This window comes from Gobius niger, assembly GCF_951799975.1.
Source record: "Gobius niger genome assembly, chromosome: 5".
Taxonomy (NCBI): Eukaryota; Metazoa; Chordata; class Actinopteri; order Gobiiformes; family Gobiidae; genus Gobius; species Gobius niger.
In genome coordinates, this window is record NC_136856.1 from 21,520,039 (window position 1) to 21,542,638 (window position 22,600).

General features: G+C 41.1%; 1 protein-coding gene across 1 annotated transcript in view; it reads left to right on the forward strand.

Moving 5' to 3' along the window:
- Window positions 1-314: 314 nt before the first annotated feature.
- slit3 (slit homolog 3) overlaps window positions 315-22,600 on the forward strand; it is a 227,285-nt gene continuing 204,999 nt past the window's right edge. Inside the window, exons 1-2 of the mRNA XM_079556106.1 lie at window positions 315-898; window positions 18,100-18,171. Coding sequence (XP_079412232.1) covers window positions 699-898; window positions 18,100-18,171 — 272 coding nt within the window. The 5' untranslated portion in view covers window positions 315-698. The remainder of the gene's footprint in view (window positions 899-18,099; window positions 18,172-22,600) is intronic.

A 22,600-nucleotide genomic window follows, 5' to 3' on the forward strand; every position in this document is an offset into this window, starting at 1 on the left:
TAACCAGCATCACCAGACAGATCATTAGTATGATATATGAGCCATGCAAACCAGAGAAGATTGCTGGGAAATACTGGTACAAAATGCAGGCTAAACTTCGGATTTGTGTGGGAAAGTTTACATCGCGCACAAAGATAAGGACGAGTGAAAGTTCGGTGCTGCCTCTGCGCTCTGGTGACATCAGAGAGATAGAAGTGAGTGAGTGGAGTTTTTTGGAGGGGGACCTAACTCCAAGCGCTACTTCCAGTACGTAGGCTACCAGTGTGCGTACGCGCTCCTATCAAACTTTCTTCGCTGTTGTTAATCACTTTCTCTTTTTTCTCCCCCCTTGTATTCACTGCCAGAGGAGGGATGTTCCTTTGAAGGAGAGTTTTCACCCCGGCTGAACATTTTTCACCTTGGAAACTCCACGAGACACGCTGATAACTTTTCGCAGGACGCGGAGAGTTTGTGACTGGGGGCATTTGGGGAGAGACTTTTACGCGTCGACTCCACTGACGCACACTTTTGTTACCTATTCATACCCATGTTTTTCCAATGGCACGGTGGTGTTTTAAAAGATAATTTTTACTGACAGTTAAAGTGTTTGTCAAACTTCCTCCAGAGCGGAGCCTCTTCAATCTGCGAACTTCAAACGCCTATTTACCTCCTGCGCTTCATCAGACTTGCGTTTGGAAATAACTGGGTACGTGGATACGATGCTAAGGAGCGGACAGGAGACGCGGACATCGCTCTGCTGGCTTCGGGCTCTTTTTGCCGCGCTGCTGCTGCTGCTGCTGTGCGCCGTAGCCGTGGATGGATGCCCACACAAGTGCAGCTGCTCCGGCTCACATGTGGACTGCCAGGGGCTGGGCTTGAAGACGGTGCCCAAAGGGATACCCAGGAACGCCGAGAGACTGTAAGTTGACGGTATTCAATGTTTTTGTTTCCATCTGTTTGACATGATTAGAATCTTTTATTATTGTTGTCATTATCAGAAGCTTCAGGGTAAAATGGCTGTTTGTTATCAGCCACCCTTTGCCTCTATCAGTGTTTGTAATGAGAGAAGTTGCATTAGGCTGTAACATGCTGCTGCAGTTGTAATGCTGTTGTCATGACTGAACAAACTGTGTGAATCAGTTTGCTGGGATTGAATCAGTGCTGCTTTCCCCAAAAAAATGTCGCTTTTAGAGTTTCAACATGCTGCGAGTACTCAATGAATAAATGCGGTAAATCTAAAGTTCTGAAGCCGTCCTGAAGCGAAAGGTGCTTTTTTAACAGGGGTCAGACTGAAAGATGAGAAGATGCTCCCTCAGATGCTACTTCACCTCTCACCCACTGCGTCCACGACTTGTGCAGTTCTGCAAAGCCAACAACATGTCTCACTAATTGGAAAAAAAAAAAAAAAAGTCGAGCGCTTTCCGAAGCCTTCCCAACCTGCTTGAACCGTTGAAATCATATATTCCTCCTCGAGGCAATGACGGACTCCTGACTATACTGCCACCTCTGGCCCCCCATCACTCAGCAATCAGCCGTTACAGCTACTCTCGTCTTTAAAAACGCTCTCTATGGCGTTAAGGTATGGAAGTGATTATGCATGATAATGGGGCACGACTCAGGAGAACGCCAGCGGGGGACCAACAACAGACCTAACACTGAGACAACAAACATAATCAGTGGGAGTGGGGGCCGGCCGGGGCATCTCTGTGTGTGGGTGAGTGGGGAGGGGAACTGATTGACTGACTGGGCTCTTGTACACCTTTTTTGCATGGCGCTGTTTGTGTTTGGAGTGTGAACTATAAGCGAGGCCCGGATCACTTCTCTGTCCCAGAAGGATTGTGTGACCTCCCAGGACCTGTTAGCTTTACCTTAGCCAATCCCCGCAGGACATTCTTTTTTTTTTTACACCCAAGCAAAATAAATACCTGGTGTAAGTCAGGATAAGGGGGTTCAATACCTCAGGCTGGATGTCCCATGGGTGGAATATTTGGGGGTAGCAGTATCACCCCCCTCCCCTCCTCCTGCTCCTCCTGCTGCCCTCACTAAAGCGATGTGTTTATGTTGCTCTGATTTATCCAGGTCAGTGTTTCAGCTGCGAATTTGGCCACGGCTCGCTCTCTCCCTCCTCTCTTGCGGACATATTTTAGGGAGTCGGAGTTGGAAACATTAAAATGGATGATATTTCAGCGCGAAAGGTTACAGCACTAACTTTTTGTCAAGGAGAAAAGAGCGATGTGTGTGTTGTTTGCCCACTGCAGGAATTCGAAGTTTGGCCGTTTTTTTAATTTATAACTGCATAAAAATGGTGTGAACATTATAATGGATCTTTGTGTAAAAGTGCTGTATTGATTTGTGTATTGATTTTTTTTTCTTCCAGGAAAGCATTTAGAAAACAGGGCCAAAAGGGAAACTTGTTAACTATGAATTTGTAACATTGTTGCCGAGTCATGTTTGGAATTGTGATTTGTGGAGGATGGATGATGTTGCCCATCCAAGAGGGGCCTACGGTTTTTATCACAATCAAATCGAAATGGACATTTGAATGATTATTCTCATGCAGTTATTTACTGCATTCTTTGTAAACAACAACATTTTAGATAATTCTGTGCAGAAGCTGGGAAGAAGAAGTCATCTTTCCAAAGCAATATATACTGAAAGGTTGTACGGCCGAAAATGTTGCAACAAATGTCAAAGAAAGAGTGAGATCTTCTGAATTATTCTGTGTTCAAAGTGAATTTCAAATTCAGGGCCACATTTGCACACTACTGTATAGGCATGAGGGTTGTAGGTCAGGTTTGGCGCTGGGCTGTATTAATGTTCATTTCACTTGCTGTAGGCAGGACAAATCTGGTGGGTCTGAAAGGCTTCCTAAAGAATTTGGCCCTTGATCATTACCGAGGCACACATGTAACCAATAAAAGGGAAAAGAAAAAAAAATACTTTGTTTTACTAATGCCCAACATTACATTTTAATAAAGTCGAAGTTGAGAATAGTGGCACAATGGCCCGTATTATTAGAAAACATGGAGTCAGTCTTGGAGGAAGGAAATCAATAAGTGTGGGATCCTGTTGGCAGCGTGCAGCGCGGAAAGCAGGCAGTGTGGCCTTTGAATTGGCCCCTAGATCCCTGAGTTCGGCACAATGTATGGCTTTCACTCCCTTTTTTCACCACATATAACTGTTATACTCCACCTGTCACAACTGCCCCATGGATTTTTTATTCACAACCGTATACAGAGCATTCAGAATCACACCCTCGTAGTCCCGCGAAAAAAAGATTACCTCAGGCCAATTCCTTCAGTAATGTCCTGCTTGGGAAGCCACTTGAGACTTCATTTGCATCTAATTTGAGCGGAGGGGAGACTGTTTCTTGGTTCTTTCCACACCTGCCCTCCGCTCACTCTGGGGTGTTGATTTTCGGAGCGCCAGATTCCAAACTGTTGTCCCAACCACTGCGAAGTGTTGGGAAATCCAGCGCCGGAGGACAAGAATTAGTGGTAATCAGGACATTAAAGCGTGCGCCTTATTAAGTCCCCTTTACATGTGTTTCTGTTTGAGGGTTTACCTGAAAGCCTGCTCTGCTCATCAGGTTGCAATACAGTGGTGAGCAAAGGTCGATGAACAAGCATCAGTGGACAAAAATATATCGAATTACAGAAACTAGGCAAAGAGAAATGTTTCTTAGAAGTGCGGAACTGCCATAGTAATTGACAAAATATCCTATCTCCATAACGTCTTCCTAAAGTAAAACCTTTGCGTTTCCCACTTCACTTTGCCTGTTCTGTCCAACATGATTTATGTGCTATATGATTACATATTGGACATTTGAATGAGTCTGGAAGTGGGGAGTCTGACTTGAGCCAACTTTACACAAACTAGCCCTCAGTTTTACAGGCTGCTCTCTGCTCGCTCCCTGCCGGCGCTTTGAAATGGTTTGGCAGGTTTTTTACTGCCAACACCTTTTTGTTTTCCCCACCACTCTCTTGGCTTAATTATACACTTGAATACCATTTCTCTCTCTTAAAATTTTGACTCCACCTTGAATTTCATATCCTTTCCTCGTTTTTCCAACATTTGCTCGGAATATAGCTGATAATAAATAACGTTTCCTCCCGATTTGCCTGCGGCAAACAGCACTGCCTTACGTGTGTTTTTAAAGTGGACACAGCCTGGGGATCTTATCAAAGCTGGGTGTTGATTGGTCAGTGGACACGAGAACCTCCACACCCTCGGCTATGAAACCGCATTCCATGGTGAGACGAAAGGGTGAAATGATTACTTTGATGAGTGACATATTTAAGAAGAATCTGTTTTGTATGTGAAGTTTGCTGAATCTATGCGGTTAGGAGGTTGTGGGTTTATTCACGAGGCTGCATTCTTTTTGAGCCGTGTCAGCATGTCCTCTTTATGTTAAAGCAGTACTAAGTAACTTGTTTACCTTAATACATATTTTTTGTAGTCTTTCTGGGGGTGATACAAGTGTTAATGGTATGATTGGGGGGTCTTTCATCTCCCCCTACTGTCTCGGGACGATCACGAAGAAGAAGCTAACAGGCTAACGGGCAAAGCTAACTGTGGGCTAGCACCACTTTAACAGTATTTACAGCCAAGTCTGAGTGAAAAAAAAAATCTACATTGTGCAATTAGATGTACAATATCCCTCTCTCCCTTTGTCTGTTTTGTCAGTGTAGTATTTACTCTCACGGACAATTAATGAGTAAAAAAAAACGTGACATGCTACGACACCTGTAGTGGCGCTCATGGCCTCTAGGGGAATGAGTTACTTAGTACTGCTTTAACCGATATTGTGAAAAGTACAAATGAATTGTCCAGCGTGTATTTTGCCTCAGGATTATATATTACAGTGCTAGAAGCCAGCCAATTAAATTGTTCTTTAAATATAAAGATCAGAGACACTACAGATGTAGACTTACTGCTACTTGTCAAATAAGCAAACTCCTCTGACAGTACTAAATGTTTGTTTAACTCTGGAAAGTCAGTTTAGCAAGGTCTACGGATAGTAAGCTGTTGTGTGGTATATAATTTTTGCCCATGTTGCTTTATACACACATATGTATGAAGTCATATAGACTTGTCAACAACATGGCGCCCATAGCCAAGCACACTTTGATAAGTCATAAACGCTCTTCAACCTTTCTCATTATTACCACAAAGCAGCACTGACCACACTGTACTGGTATTGTGCCAGGCTTCATAGAAACCATGGAGCTAATTAGTTTTGTTTGCGTGGTGTTCTTGCATGTATACTTTGAGAAAAGCCATTGCTTACAGTTGGATATGAGCCATCATCCGTCGCTTTATCGTGGTTCTGATGGTGATGTAATACATGCGAGGAGTTATTGCTAAAGCAGACAAGTCTAAACTAAGAGGAAAAACCACAATGAGCTTGCTCTTTTCATGCCGTCTCTTAATATTATCATCTCGCGGTAGCTTTGGTGTGTTCGTCCAAAGATGTTTAATTTAGTTATGGGACGCCAACTGGCTCTGCTGAGGGTAACCAAAGTTTAGGCTCCAATTCTAGGTCAGTGGGTGATGTTCTGTTGCGCAAATTCTCCAGTGTGCGAGCGCTTGACCTTTTGGTATAATGACATAGAGGCTGCCAAAACAGCAGCCAGCTGGCACTCACTATAGGCACTGCCCTTATGGGAAACGATAGCAAATCTGGATGCTACATTTTAAACACACAATGCCATGTGCGTGTGTTTGAGCACAAGGAAGTGCTCATAGGCTAGAAATGAACGGCAAAAGCACACATAAACATTGAGCTGTTTTGGTAATGAGCCCCAGCCCCATAGCCCCAACTGTGGCCAGTCCATGCCAAAACCAAAAGCCAGAATACTGTAATTCTAAACTTCACCCAAACCTTAAAAATATCCCCAAGAAAATGAAGCTTTATTACATCGTCAGATTTCCTTTTGTAGTTTACCTCAAACTGTATAAATCTTGGTTCCGAAAAGTGCTACAATTATAAGGAAATTTTACAACAGTAACAACATGGGTATTGAATCAGTGGGCACCAGAAGTTTGGTAGATCACTTAAAGGACTACTCCAAAGTAATTTTAAGCATAACAATTTAATAATGAACAAATTTAGTGTAGTCCACAAAAATGACAAAAGCAGAGATATACAGCTAACCTTTTTAAGTTCACTTTGATCATATTTATGGTAATTCGTCCCATGACTCCCACCACTGTCCTGTCTCTGCTGATGTCTCTTATAAAGAACAATTTATGTTTCAACTTATGCATCTCAGAGTGAATTTGGTCCTCCAAAAATCATCGCAAGCATAAATTAGTTACATATTGAATTAATAGTGGCTTGCCATTTGTAATTGGCATGGAGGGAGGGGGGGGGGGGCAAGTCTGAAAGTAGCTCAAGTCACGAACGACCTCCGGTGACTTTGTGCTTTAGCAGAAGTTCTCAGAGCGGCTGCACAGTGAGCGAGAGCGTGAGTGTGTGTGAAAACGTGTGTGTGGCTACGAGCGGTGGCAGTAACTGTTTGATCTTAACAAGCTCTGCCACTGTTTTGTTAGGCCACTGTCACCAAAGCAACACATCCATTCTGCAGACTTTATTTGTGACTGCGGACTCTGCATGTGTGAGTCCATATATGTTTTTAGAAATGGGTCTGATACGCAGTCAAAGACAAGTTGATCTGTATCTTTCCTTAAATGTTACTGTGTGTTAATGGTTGGTCGAAATCGAATTAATCGAAATGTATTAAATACATTTTAACCTCTTACCCGCCGCCTTAACCGAGCGCATTTTCTCTAACCTGGAAATATCCAGACTCATCGCTGTACCAGTGAGTGAGTCTAGTCGCCGTCGATTCCATTTCCCACAGCGGTTCATATGCAAGCAAACAGGAAACAGGATTAAACCAATCAGTGAAGGTGTTTCAAGTATTCGTGCAGGATTATGAATCACAAAACTCATCGACTGTGTTTTGAGTGATTTACCGTCGATTGGAGACACGCTCTTTCTCTCTCTCTCTCGTGCGCCCTTCGTAGATTGGTGTTGAGGGGACGAATCTGATAGCACGGGAACGATTTGATTTTGTGGATACAGCCACCAGGGGCGGGGGGTCCAGACAGATTCCCCGATGTATAAACAAATACAGAGGAGAATCATTCTGGTCTCACCAGGCTACATTTTCTCCTGTTCAGCTTCACCCAAATCTAAAACGCTTGGAGAGTCAACAGTGTAATGCCTCTTTTGAAAGAAAACAGATTATAACCTTTTTGTTTTTGTTGTGTTTTTGTCTTATTTTTTGTCACTTTTTTTGTTTTGTTTTTTTGGTCACTTTTTGTTGCGCTTTTGCCACTTTTCCTATTGTGAGTTTTTTTCCAAGAAGCTTTTTAGATGTGAGTAAAAGCCAAACTGGAAAAAATGTGTTCCGTTCAGGTGAGGGTTAAGAGGTTTAATGGTCAATAGTTTCTGCCTCTGCTTCAGCCCTAACTACCTGGCGAATCTATGGACTACAGTTGTTAGTTTGGCAAGCCATTTAATACTCCTACTTTCTGCTAGAGAACAAGCATCTGGGACCCGGCTCATAGTAAAGTCTAGTGCTCCCATAAATTTAGTGCCGATGCAATCAAAGCCGTTTATTTGTAGCACAAATGTTTGCAATTCCACTCAAGTATCCCTGCATCACTCAGAATCAAATGAATAACTTCTGACTCTCACCTCTGATCAATAACAGTTTTTCCCTTTCATCAGCTAAACCGCTATGTTTGTTTTGATACAGATGTGTTTCTCTGACTGGTTAATCTGTCTGCCAATCATGCCCATCACAATTGGGATAGAAACAGAGTTCAACACAATAGATGCTACTCTACATTATTTGGATGACACAAGCTGAAATATGACATTTGCATTCATAAGTCTTTTATATTTAGCTTTATGTTATTCTTTTTGCGAGCAACCCCCTTTCTTCCCGTCTCAGTTAAGTTTTATTTGAGGAAGCAGAGCTCTTTGTGAAGTGGGCTGCCAAATTATCTTCTCAGTCCCCTCCTGTCTATTCACTTTCTGTAGACCAGTAGTTAACGAAGACAAAAGAACAGCAGACCAATAAACTAAAGCCAGAGAGAAGAGCAGTGCCGGTCAACTGTAATTGCTGCAACTATTTTTAAGTCAGTTGTCTTTATTTAAACTTGGTCAAAATGATGTATTACAGATCTGACTGGACCCAGATTGTGACAATCTATACAGGGGATTCCTGGATGAGTAATGGGACTTGATGATTTAAGGTGCACCCGATAGGACTTCCCTTTATGGACACAGTATGTGTGTCTTCATTCAGTTTGCACGAGCGGAAGTATTTGTATGACGTTTGTTATTAGAGCATGTTGATTCCTTTCACAAATCAAATACGTTTCCTCTTTATTTCCTGACAATTAGTTTTAGTTGACTTTGTTTGTACATTTAAGCCTTTATATGGATCAGCAATGGGTGGGTTTGTTTGATCAAGAGGAGGCCATTTAGAAACATATTCCCAGTAGAGTGATAGAGATTATTGACATTAGAGCTGCCAGCAGGCAGTGATGATGAACATAGATGCTGTGAAAAAAGATATTAAGTTGATGTGTGAGATGATGCAGGGGATAGGGCTGCGAGGAGGCCACTGATTAACTATCAAGACCCCTAAAAGGAAAGGTCCAAAGAAAAATGATTATGTCAAACAGTGAGTGTAACAGCATTTCTGAGAAGCATGCGCATCCCACACGAGAAACGATGTGCAACTGAGTCCTTCAATGTGACTCACAGAGGTCCTTTGTCTTCTTCTCCTCAGTGGTCTTAGAAAATGTTTGTTTAAGTTGTGCTAATTTTATTGCCAAGTGTGGTTTTCGGTGAACAAATGTGCGCAGGCTTACGATGCACATTTAGGTCCAGTCCACAAATCAAGTTTTCACGAATGAAACACCATATCAAGTAAGAATAAAAAACATGGAACAAAATTCAATGCTGTGGTCTAACCTCTGATCATTTTTAACTTTCTCTTTACTGAACAATGATATCCTAATTTTTGAATATGAACTTTTTGCTAAATATGTGACCAGACTCACTCTTTTCCTCCCTTGATCCATGCTTCAGTACCACAGGGAGCAACCTGTTGCTACTTATCTCCAGCTAGGTTCAGGGTCAAGAACCTAGAACTAATGGGCGGCACGGTAGCGCCGCGGTTAGCGCTCATGCTTCACAACTAAAAGGACCCGGGTTCGATTCTCACCTGAACAGGGCCTGTCTGTGTGGAGTTTGCATTTTCTCCCTATGTCTGTGTAGGTTTCCTCTGGGTGCTCCGGTTTCGCATACCACTAGAAACATGTACAATAGGCCAGGATGATAGAGTGTGTTTGAGAGTGCGCATGGAAGACGGATGGAAATTGGCCCATGTCTAAAAGATTAGGATGTGCATGTTTCGGGTTATTTGGAGAAACTGAAGCACTGGAAGGAAATTTAACTTCATATTAGGAGCAAATAACCAAAACCGCAAAACCGTGCCTGGAAAGTCGGCATCAACTACATTTCTATAACATACGTAAGCAAACATGAAGCGTAGTAAACCAGTCAATGAAGGGCGTGCGTGTGTTGTTATTGCGAGGCTGTTCTGCTTTAATATTCAAGCAAGGTTATGGATCACAAAAGTCATCTACTGATTGCCCTCTCTGCATACGTAGGGTGTTATTATGGGGACTTCTGCGTTCCAAAAGTGACACTGCTTGTGTGACTGCAAATAAACGAATCTGATTGCACAGAGTCGTTTGGGAGGAGCGGCTGCCCAGACTGATATCCCTATATAAAGAAGGGGTATCATTCTGGACTTGCCAGGCTATGCAAAACCAGCAATAAAAATGTGAATAATTATCTTTATGCGAGCTTGTCAGTTTTATCTAATCCTTGAAAGCCCCTGATACATTTGTTCACAGAATATTTTTCCATGCTTTGACATCATCACACTCACTGCTCATGATTGTATATAGAATGTAATCTCTCGATCATGTTGTGATGATTGCTGAGTATCCTTGTGAGCAGTTTGGTAATAACTGAGATTTCACTGCCTATTACCGTCAATGTGACACAGATCCACCACAGCAGCAACTGGTTACACAAGAAGCCAGTGTTCCACACAACTGCACAAACTTTCCAAAACTTGTAGACTCGCCTAGACAATACATGGAGGGGTGACCGGGACAGAATGTGGTCTCTTCTGAATGCCTGCCTTCATCACTTCTGGGACAGTAATGCAGTGTTAGTTTGTTGTGCTTGGCTTGTTAGAATTAGTTGAGGATTTAGAAAATAGACAGTCTGTCTTTTACAATTTATCCATCAGCTATTATTTGATTTGATTGCTCAGCTAAAACTGCGGGCCTAATTCTCCCATTTCAACAAGTCTTATTGTGATCAAGGGGTATTCTAGAGTTGGACTTGTATCTGTAACACTGAAAGGATATAAAAGCACTCAAGAACTTAATCCAGGTACTTCAAAAATTGAGCTGTCTTGTCATTTATTCTTTGCAATGTGCTGTTTTCAAAGTCAAGAACTGATTTAGTGGCATAACACATTAAAGCCTCTCTGTGGAACTTCCCGGGTTAAAGGTAGTAAATATAAAACAATAAACATGTCAGCGATACCAAATGTGTTTTTGCCGTGGTTTATCGAAATAAAGCATTTGTTAAAGATCTCAGTCTCTTTAAGCCTCATGCTTGGCTACCAGTCAAAGCAAAGTAGCATCATTTCCATGGAGATGAGATGGTGATGTCCCGTCTCTTGTAAAGGTAGGAGTCCGGCCTTAGGAGAGTGTCTCACAGTAAAGACTTCTTCTTTTGGCGGCAAAACACCTGTCATAAAATAATGCTTGCATTTAATTTAAATGTTAAAGTTAAGCACACATGTACATCACAGAAATCTGCAGTATCCAAAAAACAGTAACACGAGGAGGCAAAAAGATCTGCACAGCTTATATGTTTCAGACATGCCTGATGAAGGGCTGACCGGACGCCCAAAACGTCACTTTTCTGATGCAAGCAATAAAAAACTGATTGGGAGCATACGAGCTGTGCGGATCTTTTTGCCATCTTGCATTTAATTTTATTTACTGGGTGAAATACTGTCCAGTGTGGCTTAAAAAATCCCTCTGTATTACCCTGTATAATATCCAGTTGTTTTTTAGATTGCTAAAAACAATGCTTTTGCTAATACTATATTACTTCCACTACTATTCTTCAGCAACTGCAGCAGTATCAATCCTACTACTGCTACTACTACTGCACCACACATGTTTTGTCCAGTTGCATTCAATCTGGTCTGTTCGTTCCATCGTCTTGAATTCAAACTGGAACTGACAGGAAACTTCTTTGTACAGAACAGAAACAAGAATCACTCTACTGGCCTAACTAGATTTGAGCTACTGGTCCTGGGTGATCCAGTGGCATTACAGTCAGAAACACTGCCTTAAGAGCAATTTTGTTTGAAGTCCCATCACCATAAGTCAGTCTGGCTAAACGAAACGGCCAAACAGCATTTCACCCGCACGCACGGAGGACCCCGGCTAAATGGGCTCGTTGCTGCCTGGCCTCTGCTTCTGGTGACAGACGACTTGTAGCACGGGAAGGAAAAGGAAGAAGGCAATTAGGATTCTTTGCGTAACTGGGAGATTTACAGAGCCAAATGGAGCATACCTATCTAGCACACAAGAGCCGGAGTCTGGGGAGAGGAGCGGGGAACGCGGGGGAAAGTGGACCGACCGTACATGGGCTTTGTGGAAAATAACAGCAGATAAAGACAGGATGCCAATGCATTTAGAAGTGAAGCATTGGGTGAAAACAACAAAGGATGAAAGGCCTGGAGAAGGATGAAGGGAGAGGCCGAGATAAGGGGACTAGCACTGATAGGAGAAGAAGAAAGATGGGGAAATATCACAGTTAGTAAAGGGGATACTACGTGCACCAGTTAGACTAATATGAGAGAGTAGGACAGGCTACAATCTATTTAACTACAGTATGCTCTAAAACAACACTAAAATGATAGGAAATTGTGTTTGTTTTATTATTGTTGCGTGGTTAACATCGACATTGCAAATACAAGTTCTAAGTTAAACGTTTTCTTGGTGGCAATGGAAGTGGCCTTGAGGCAGAATTGGTTGTAAGTGTGTTTATTTGCTCTACTTTAGAGTTTGAGTATAGATTTTGAGGAATTGCACCACAGATGGTTGCTCTGAGTCCAAATCAAGAAAAAGTATGTAGTAGGCCTGTCACAATAACAAATTCGAAGTTCGATATGTTGAGGCAGGAAAGCATTGCGATAAACGATATGTTAAGTCGATATAGTAATCATCGTGACAGCCCTAGTATGTTGTCTATAATTTAAAAAGTGATATACATGCATTTTGTGTACTTTTCAAGCCACTCTGAGTGACTATAAAAGTGAATCATAACCTGAACTCAACAGTCTCTAGCTAATTGTGTCCTATATGGAAGCCAGACTGCAAGGTTCACTAGTCTCTGTTCTCGGGTGAGCTGAGGCAGTAGTTTCATGTGCGAGGGCAAGTTTTATGCTATATTAATTCACTTAGCTCCTGCTGTTGGGCGTCCCTGCCCCCGTGCGCTGGCCCCAAGCGCACCTCACCTCCGTCTGTGATGGAAACAATAAGAGTTTAAGCCTTGTTAGTGGTCTGATGGCCAGCTGCTCTGTTAAAGTTAAGGGGTTCTTCTTTACTGCTGGGTGGAGTGGACAGTGGGTTTCTATACGGGCCAGGTGTACATGAGGGGGCTGCTGACTAAGGCATGTTTTAACCCTTATCTGCAAACTTTTGAAGTCTACAGAAGTGCTCTTTGTTTTCTCCCTGTAGTTTATCAATCTGTGCCAAAGATATCTAACCAAAGAAGCGTCATTTGACTTGATTTCGGCACTTCTTTGAGTCGAGTGATTTTTATAATTGTTTTGAGCTAATGTGCTTTAAAGATAAACACTTCATTCCTATTTCAGAGTGTTAAGTCTGGCCTCTCTCCTCTCACTGTGACACTGTTTACACGCCCCTGCCAACATTGCTTCCTGTTAAAGTTGCCCTCCATCACCCCACAACTCCTTTCTTAGCCACTTATATTGACTTAATGAATGTGTGTATATTTTCTCAAGTGCAGATTGGTTATCCCAGCTGAAGTTGTTCCGATTCTTTTACTTTCCAGCAGCGCCTTGGCTTTCGCGACCACACCACACAATAATGAGGGATATCCCCGTCACGCAGTGCACTTTACGAACCATTTATTCATTATATTTTATTCCACAATTTTCACTCGTAACTACCCGGGCTTTCCCCACTCGGAGTTGTGAGATTTGGGCGATGCCATGACCTCCACCTGGCCCGAAATGTTTGTTTGAGGCTATGTTTCCATGGCGATAAGTTTCCACTCAGAACAAGAGAAAGATGGAGATAAAGATGGAGAGATTAGAGTAAAAAAAAAAAAAGTGTTTGAAAAAAATGTAGCCGTGTGTGTGAGATTGCAATAAAAGACAAGAGGGAAAACGTTCGGAAAGGCATAGAAAAAGTGTTTAGTCAAGTGTGTGACAGATAAGATGGCAGAGATTGGTGAGGGGCGATGGAAAACAGGGAGATTAAAAGGGGAGGAGGGTGGGAACAAGATGAGGATAAGCAAGGTTAAACAGAAACAACAAAAGCATGAGATTTTACTTTAACGGGATAAGTCACGCTCCATGTGGTGGAGCCAATGGGGCCAGTATTCATAACTGTAGAGCGACAGGTTCATGTAAAAGGAGTTCTCACAAATTGTCAATGTACTTAATTAGGGGTTAGCGACATGGCTTAAAGGACCATATCACAGCATTATTATTCATGTTTTCTATTTAAATACAATCTATGGACTTTTAGCTCAGGAAAACCCAACTAAAATGCCACCATTTTTAGCTTCCAATTCAGACCCTGTATATGTAACACTTGCCTTACCATAATCGTCCATCGATTTTATGAAATGATTATAAAATTTCGACCAAAAGTTCAAATCTGGACCCATGTTTGAAAGTTGGAGACCCATAATTTATTAACCTCATAATGTCCTTAACGTACTAAGTAACTCATGCCCCTAGAGGCCATAAGCGCCACTGCAGGTGTCGTAGCATGTTGCGTTTCTTTTACTCATGAATTGTCTGTGAGAGTAAATACTACGCTGACAGAAAAGGCAAAGGGAGAGAGGGATATTTATATTGTGCCACAACTCAATTACACAACGGAGATATTTTTTTTCACTCAAACATGGCTGTAAATACTGCTAAAGTGGCGCTAGCCCGCAGTTAGCTTTGCCCGTTGGCCTGTTAGCTTCTTCTTGTTGATTCCATTAGTGTGTATTGGTGACTCCGACTCGGTGGCAGGGAAGTTGCAATTGCGGTTTCTGGCCAGAGTCACTGGGGGGATATGAAAGACCCCCCCAATCATCCCATCAACACTTGTATTACCCCCAGAGGGACTATGAAACGAATTGGAGAATGGGGACGATGCTGCATAGAGCTGCATTACAGGGCAGCAGGATTATGGGGAAAAAAATAGAATAAATCAATTCACTCTGCACATTTCTGTCAAGAAACATATTGAGACGGGGCATTTTAATGTTATGTTTATTAAGTTTTCCAACAATACAAATGGCTTAAACAGTTGCTGTCATTGTGATTGTGTGCTTATTTCTCTTGCTCAAATTGCCACTCGTTCAGTTGTGGCGTTTTTGCGGTACGTGGAGAATGACAGTGGAATGAGCAGCAGACTTTCACCTGACCCTGTGTCTAAAACATGCAGAAACTGTCAGTAAAGTGCCCACATGACTGACATTCTTACAGGATACATGTCTGGAAACGGTCCAGTTGCATCATGTGTAACCACGTGTCAGCATGTCAGTGTAAAAACTACCAAAATACCAGTGCAGTCTTCATGCACAGATGCTTATTATGACTGGAAGCAAGAGTTCAGAGGCAGTAAAAAGAAAAACCTTTGCATTCAAATGTTGACTTTGTGGTAGTGTTGGTAAAGGAATGAGTGAAGGTGTGTTGTAGCTTTTATTGAAGTGGTCCACTGTCCAATCTAAACCTCTTAAAACGAAGGATTAAACGTTTATCTGGTTTGGTCTTTTGTCATTTTTTTCTCCAAATTCGTGACTTGTTGAGGAAGAGGTTTCATGCGCATGTTGGTCGAAAGTATTTTTATTGCTCTGTATCGGATTTCAGGACATCAACGCCTGATTACTTGGAAGGCTGTGGAGAGGTGACAGACGAGAAAAGAGGATGACATGCAAAAGACAAGCTGGAGTGGAATATGTGAGATTGTGGACATTTGTAATATAATACATGTTCAGTTTTGGATAACACTGTTTTTGGAGTTGAGGTTTTAGGACAAATGGTGACAGAACGAGAAAATCTAAAGCCTAGATATCAATGACGTGATATGACGTTACATTCAGACAAAATTATTTTAATAATTTTTTTGGACTGAAAAAGGTAATTGGACCACTTCAGAACCACAAACTCCACTCTAGTTACTTGCCATGTCTTACAATAGTAAGGTGTTGGCAAATCCATCCTAATACAGAAACAAGGGAGCATGGTGGATGAGTTGTTAGTGCTCTTTCATCACAGCAAGAAGGTCCTGGGTTTGATTCTGTGTGCAGTTTTTATGTTCTCCCCGTGTGGGTTTTCTCTGTGTGCTCCGGTTTCCCACATCAATCAATGATATGCACAATAGACTAATCCTCCAGCTATAAGCCCAGCTCAAGATGTGGAGATGGGTCCTCGGATCCTGCACTTTTTCAGCTCACCGATACTGGTTACCCAAAGGCCGTGAAGGAAGGGTCAAAAGTAGAGGACAATTAAGTAAACCTTAAAGCACATATGACACATTAGACACATTTTTTGCTAATACATAGTTAACACAATTATATATAAGATTTTGCTGTACCCAGCTTTCTTTAGTTTGGCCATTTTTTGTGATGTTTATAGTTTCACTTCCTTGTTGGACACTGACGAGAAGTGACATAGATGAAGGCAAACAATATTAAACTGTTGCTCTGCCGACCATGTTAAGTCAATGGGAAATGAGTGAGTCAAACTGCTATAAATACAGATGGCATCTCTGGAATCAGCCATATATGGTCATGTTTAAAAACAGTTAAGGGGGAAAACAATTTGGATAATAATATAAACTTTTTCAAATTATTCAAAAACTACTTTAACAAACGCTGAATTATGAATATAGTTGCCTACTAAATAAAGATGCAAAGACATGGAAAGGAGCGGTGGTTCAGAGCCCATAAATACATAAATAGCGGCGAATGCTAACACAATGCGTCATGTTAGCATTGTGCTAATGCTAACAGCTAGCTAGCACTAGCTACAACTGCCTTTTTTTCACTTCCACTGAACAATCTGCTGTGATAAAATATCCATATGGGCCCGATTTACACTTGACTTTATTTATGTGTGATAAATAAGTTCATATTCCACTGGAAAATGGCTAAAAAGAGTGGATAATTGTGTTTCCCAAAAGATTCTATTTTCCCCCTTGGCGAAGCCACGCCTCCTTCTATGACGCGATGCCGTCTGTATCTATGGAACTTTACCTTAATCTATCACTTCCTGTCAGCAGATTAAAACAATTCAAATAAGAAAACATTTCTTATTTGAATTGCCCAACATTTCTTCATTAAAATTGCTGCTCCACTGAAATAGAAAGTGATGTTATCCTTCTACATAAGTCACATGCACCTTAAATGCTTTCATTTGGTTGGGCTAAGTGACACATTTCATCATTTCACAAGCAAAAAGAATCACAATTTAAATGTATATAGAATTACTTCAATGTGAATCTGCAAATTTCTTTGTAGATACAAAATACACTCATCTTATCTCTTCACATATTCTTCATAGTTAACCAGTGAACGTGTTCTCCCTTTTCTCTTATCTACCATCTACAAATTGAACGCCTCTTTCGCTCTGACCCCATGTGAAGAGCATATTTACTGTTAGTTATAACTCAACATTCCTGTCCTATCTCATGCAGTTGTATGTAGCGGCTGGGAATGGTCTAAAATGTCACATTATTTGACCTGTTGAATCAGTCTCAGACGCTACTTGCTCCAGTGGAACATTTTTAAGGACTCAGAATCCGGACTTAAGCTTTGGGGAAGTCTGGCCCGTCCTCCCTGTCTTGGACCTGGTATGGCTCTTATTAGCGCTCCTTGCCATGGCAGATTGGAGAAGCCTTTTGAAACCTAATATGGTTTTAAATCAGATTTATAAATGTTTAGGTGCGTTATGAAAAACACACTCGCCGACGGTCTCTTGGTGGATACTGACTGTTTATGTGGATGGGAGTTCGGGGCACTTTGGTCCTCTGTGTGTGTTAAATTAATGAGAAAATTGTGCGTGTTGTTTGTCTTGCCCTAATTCCTCCAATGCGACGGCGTTTCAATAAACAGTGGATCGTGGAAGTGGATAGAAGAAAGTCCCAGACCACAAGTTCATATTGCATTATGTATACAGTGTGTGTGCAGTTAAAACAGATTGAGTGACGGCCAGGAAACACGATAAGCTTTTAAAACGATGGAAAGAGAAACAAGTTTTGCCCTTTTTTTCTCAGCTGTGCATCACAATGAGAGTATCGAGGCTTTTTCAATGTTTCTTGTTGTTGTTTTGTTGATCTGTGGGTTATTGTACACTATCGGGACATTTTTTTTATACTTGATTAAGCAATTTGCCTGAGAAAACAATTTGAAATAGATTATATAGCCTGAAGCCTCACCAATTACTTATTTTCTCTCCACAAATAATTAGTCTGGTTCACGTCGAGTTTAATTCTCTGGTGGCAGACAAAACGGGCAAATTAACCTGGAAGCTCAATAAGGCAAACATAACAATTTAGACAAGGAAACCATTGCATGAAGCCCTTTCACATTTGGTTTAACGGGTATGAATGAATGCTTGCATGGACGTTAGTTGAAGGTTGCTTTAACGCTTAATTTCTTTTCTCCACTTAATGAAGGAACGTCATGGTCTTTCCAGTTAAAAGTAAGCAAAATTTGACACTGTTTTTTCCTTTTTACAGGGATTTAAACCGGAACAACATCACAAGAATCACCAAGGTGGACTTCTCTGGCCTCAAAAACCTCCGGATTCTGTGAGTCTCTCTCCATCTCTGTCAGAAGTCTGTTCTTTCTTACTTCTTGGGTCGTCTTTCTGCTTTTTTGTACCTCAATTACTCCGTCCCACTTGGTTATTATTAGACACGGTTCTGTGAGATAAGACCCGTGATTTACTGTTTGTAATACCGTCATTAGATTTATGTTCCAAAAATCCCGAACCCCAAAAGATTATAACAGCCTTCGACCATGTTTTGCACGGGCATAAATTGAATCTTGTGTCTTTACAGCTCTGGAGGAAGTGTAGTGTGATGTTTTTATGTGCCCAAAATCAGTCCCACATTGGTCTCTTTGAAGCGCGAGGCCGGTCTTTTCCTATTATTAATCTAATAGCATTACTTGGGTAAACATTCCTATCCACTTTCACCACCTCTCCCCTCAGTGACTCATCAGGTTTAGGGCCCAGTTAAGACGACCACACTGCAATGGGAATTCCTCTGTCAAGGTACAAGCAAACCTCATTATGACTAATTTTTCCTTGATTGTAACCTAAATTCATTTTTTACAAGAAAGCGCTTATCCTCCCCCAATGTCACGAAAATGCTCCATGCTGGCGCCATTAAGCAAATACTACATTAGCCTAATAGGCCTGTACATAATAGCTATAGGCTAAATGTGGCTATAAAGTGAAGTTTCCTATCTTGATAATGAAGTCAGCCCAGAGTAGCCCAAATTAAAGCGGTCTATCCAGGGAGTCAGCTTTCCAAATTACTGCACATTTACAAGGTCAAAAATGCAGTAATCTCAATGCCATTAGCCACCCCCAGGAAACTACAGGGAAGTTATTTACTTATTCATAACCATTAAGATGGAGTTCTAAATATTTACTGTTTGTCACTGTTTGAGAACCGTTCTCAATCTTGTTTAAAGCGCTCACAGACCTGTCTGCATGTCCCTGGTTCTTCACTTGCATTCATTATTGTGCATCTTTTACAAGTTGTTTATCATCACGGCAACAGTGTGTTTTTCAGCGCCACAGTCTGACTATAAGACGGTTTAGTCAGAGACAACATTGCACTGTTTTTTTTGTCATATACTGTAATAAAACTCAGACAGCAGGATGACATTATTATTTCTTGATATGCTTCAATAACTTTTGTTCACCATGTTTGAAAGAGGCCTTGATCAAGCTAGTATAATTTTATCTTTTGTTCCCCCAAAACCCAAATATTGATCCAACATCTCACAACTTAAATTCAAACTGTCATGCCGTTTGAGATTATTTTAGGTTTAAGCGCCAATACCGCGCTACAAGATTGACCATTGGCTTATAACGAGACAGAAAGCGTTTTCAGAAAGTGACTTGTTGATTGCAGACTAAACAAGATGGCTGCCAGGGTCGGGGTTAGGATTCTGCCACATTAGCGCAGCGTTCACCTCCCGCACCTCCTGATGTTACAGAGGTCTGGCTTGTCAGATCGGAGCGGCTCCGTCAGATTGACTTGGGGCTTGTAGTTTTTCAGATGTCCGCGCTGACTCTGAGGGCTCTCCTGTGCGCACTCTGCTGTGTGTGCATAAAACTGTAATAACTATAATCACTGTTGGCTGTACGCTGCTCCTCACTCCGCTCTAACCAGACCGGCAGATAAAAATACACCAAGCCAGCACGTGGATGGAAGGCACGGCTAGTTTGAATTTATAAGTATTTTAGCCCATGTTTCACAAAGACAAAGTAAAACATTAAAGAAGATTACTTATACCTGTGATATACATTTGTGAGCAATCTCTACATTTACTTGTGTACAACTCTCTTTCATAATTTCAATAAAATGTGTAGTAGAAGCTTGTTAAATTCTTGTAGTGGTTAATGAAATGAACCTATATTATTGATGATATTTCCTTTCAACAAATAACATTTTGAAACCCCAGCTTACTTGAGCATTTAAAATACTTCTTCCTGCACTAAAATAACCAAGCACAACATTCCTGGTGTTTCATGTGGTTGGTGATAAACTACTGTGACATTTCCTTGCGCTAAATCTCCACACTAAAACTGGCTTGGGAAACAAAGTGGCTCGTCTGGGAAAGTAGAAGACACATTTATGTACAAGAAATGTTGAAAAAGGCACATCCCACGGGAAAGCCCTTCACATAAAAAAAAATAAATAAAACCTTGCTTGTCACCATTGTTGGTTTGGATGTACAAAAATGCTAATCTGCCCTTTGGAAGCACACTTTGAATCGGTTTAAATATTTATAAGATGTCATAATATTTAGCTTTGAATATTTTGTTTCACTCTTTCATTTAAAACAATGGTCTTAAAGCAGAACTAAGTAACTCATGCCCCTAGAGGCCAGAAGCGACACTGCAGGTGTTGTAGCATTTTGCGATTTTTTACTCATTAATTGTCCATTTTAGTAAATATTACGCTGACAGAAAAGACAAAGGAACAGAGGGATATTGTACATCCAGTTACACAATGGAGAAATATTTTTGTAAAACTTGGCTGTAAAAACTGTTTAAGTGGCGCTAGCCCGCAGTTAGCTTTGCCTGTTAGCCTGTTAGCTTCTTCTTCATGATACCATTAGGCAAGGCAAGGCAACTTTATTTATACCGCACATTTCGTACACAAGGCAACTCAATGCATTAGTGTGCATTGCGCCTCTGGGTCAGAGCAGGGAAAGTTGCAAGGGTAATTTTCTGGCCAGAGACACCAGGAGGAGAGGAAAACCCCCCAATCATCCCATCAACACTTGTATTACCCCCAGAGGGACTATCATAATTTACTAAAAAGATATATACTAAACATTCAGTTTTATGTTGTGATTGCAACATTAAGTGATTTGAAATCTGAATCATATTGTGTCACATGCAATGTAGTGCAAGCCGTCTTCCAGGCTATGTTGAAATAGTGTAATCCCAAACTAATTTAGAAAAGTCTGAAAACTGTTTTTGATATAGTCCCTTTGGCTATGAATATGTTTTCTCTTACTTCATGTCAACAGCCGTAAAGTTAATGCAATCCGAAGTGTTTTCTAACTACAACTTAATCCTGAGTGCTCAAAGTTTGCTCTAAGGCAGTGTGACATCATTGTGTCTTTTAAAAATTACTTTTTTTTAAATGTTGAGGGAACTATTAGCTACAACACGCCCCGTGCAAGAAATCAACTTCTTTGTCTATGACTAATGGCTGATATAAAACCAATACCTCATCTGAACTACATGCCAGCGTTGACTGCATTCACCATGTGTTTGGCTCCACATCTTTAGGCTTCTCTTTCAATAAATCAGCACACTCTTGATCCCTCGTTTGGTCATATAAACTTTGATAGTTAGTCAAAGTCTCGACAGTGCCCTGTCTGGCATTTGAAAAATGTTTTGTTGTAAGATGAGTGTGAGTAGCGTAAACACAATTTGGATGTAATTTTTGACATTTGATGGCTGATATGTGTATGAAAGCTTGGAAAATGAATGCTACTTGCATATGTTTATGTTAGGGGAGTTTACTCATGGGTGAGATGTTGCAACCTTGTATTCAACAAAAGCTAGGTTGAAAAAAATGGTCTAACCCTGTAGCATTTCTGAAGTAGTTTCAATGCAAATGCACATGACTAATCAACTCACAAATTAATAATTCGGCAAAAGCTTGAGAACTGTAATTAAAATGGTGTGTTCATGGTCAGTTACCACATATCTGGTGTTGATACGCCTTCAAACTCTTAATGATTTATTTATTTCCACCCCATAAACCTAATGACGGTATTAAAGCAGAACTATGTAACATGCTGCTAGAGGCCAGAAGCACCACTGCAGGTGTCGTAGCATGTTGCGTTTTTTTTAACTCATTAATTGTCCATGAGAGTAAATACTACGCTGACAGAAAAGATAAAGGAAGAGAGGGATATTGTACATTGTGCTACAACCCAATTTCACAATGGAGATCATTTTTGTCACTCAAACTTGGCTGTAAATCTATGCTTAAGTGGTGCTAGCCCACAGGTAGCTTTGCCGGTTAGCCTGTTAGCTTCTTCTTCGTGATTCCATTAGTGTGTATTGAGAAAGTTGCAAGTGTGGTTTTCTGGCCAGAGACACCTGGGGGAGATGAAAGGCCCCTCAATCATCCCATTAACATTTGTATTAACCCCAGAGGGACTATGGAAAGTATTTATTAAGGTAAACAAGTTACTTAGTACTGCTTTAATGAGAATTTCACTTTTTGAACACAGAGGTTATACTCACAACACTCACTATAGTACTGACTGAATACCCAAAAGTCAGGTTTAGCTAATATTGTTTTAAGTTAAAGTATCTTGTTTCTTTTCTCCTCCGCTCCTAATATGTCACTCCTAACATCCTCAGACAGCATAACATAAACACGGGCATTTGCCAAAACATTAGCTCTTCTTCTGTCTCCTGTTCCATCTGGAAAACCTTAGAATCTCCCCAAAACATGACAAGACACATAA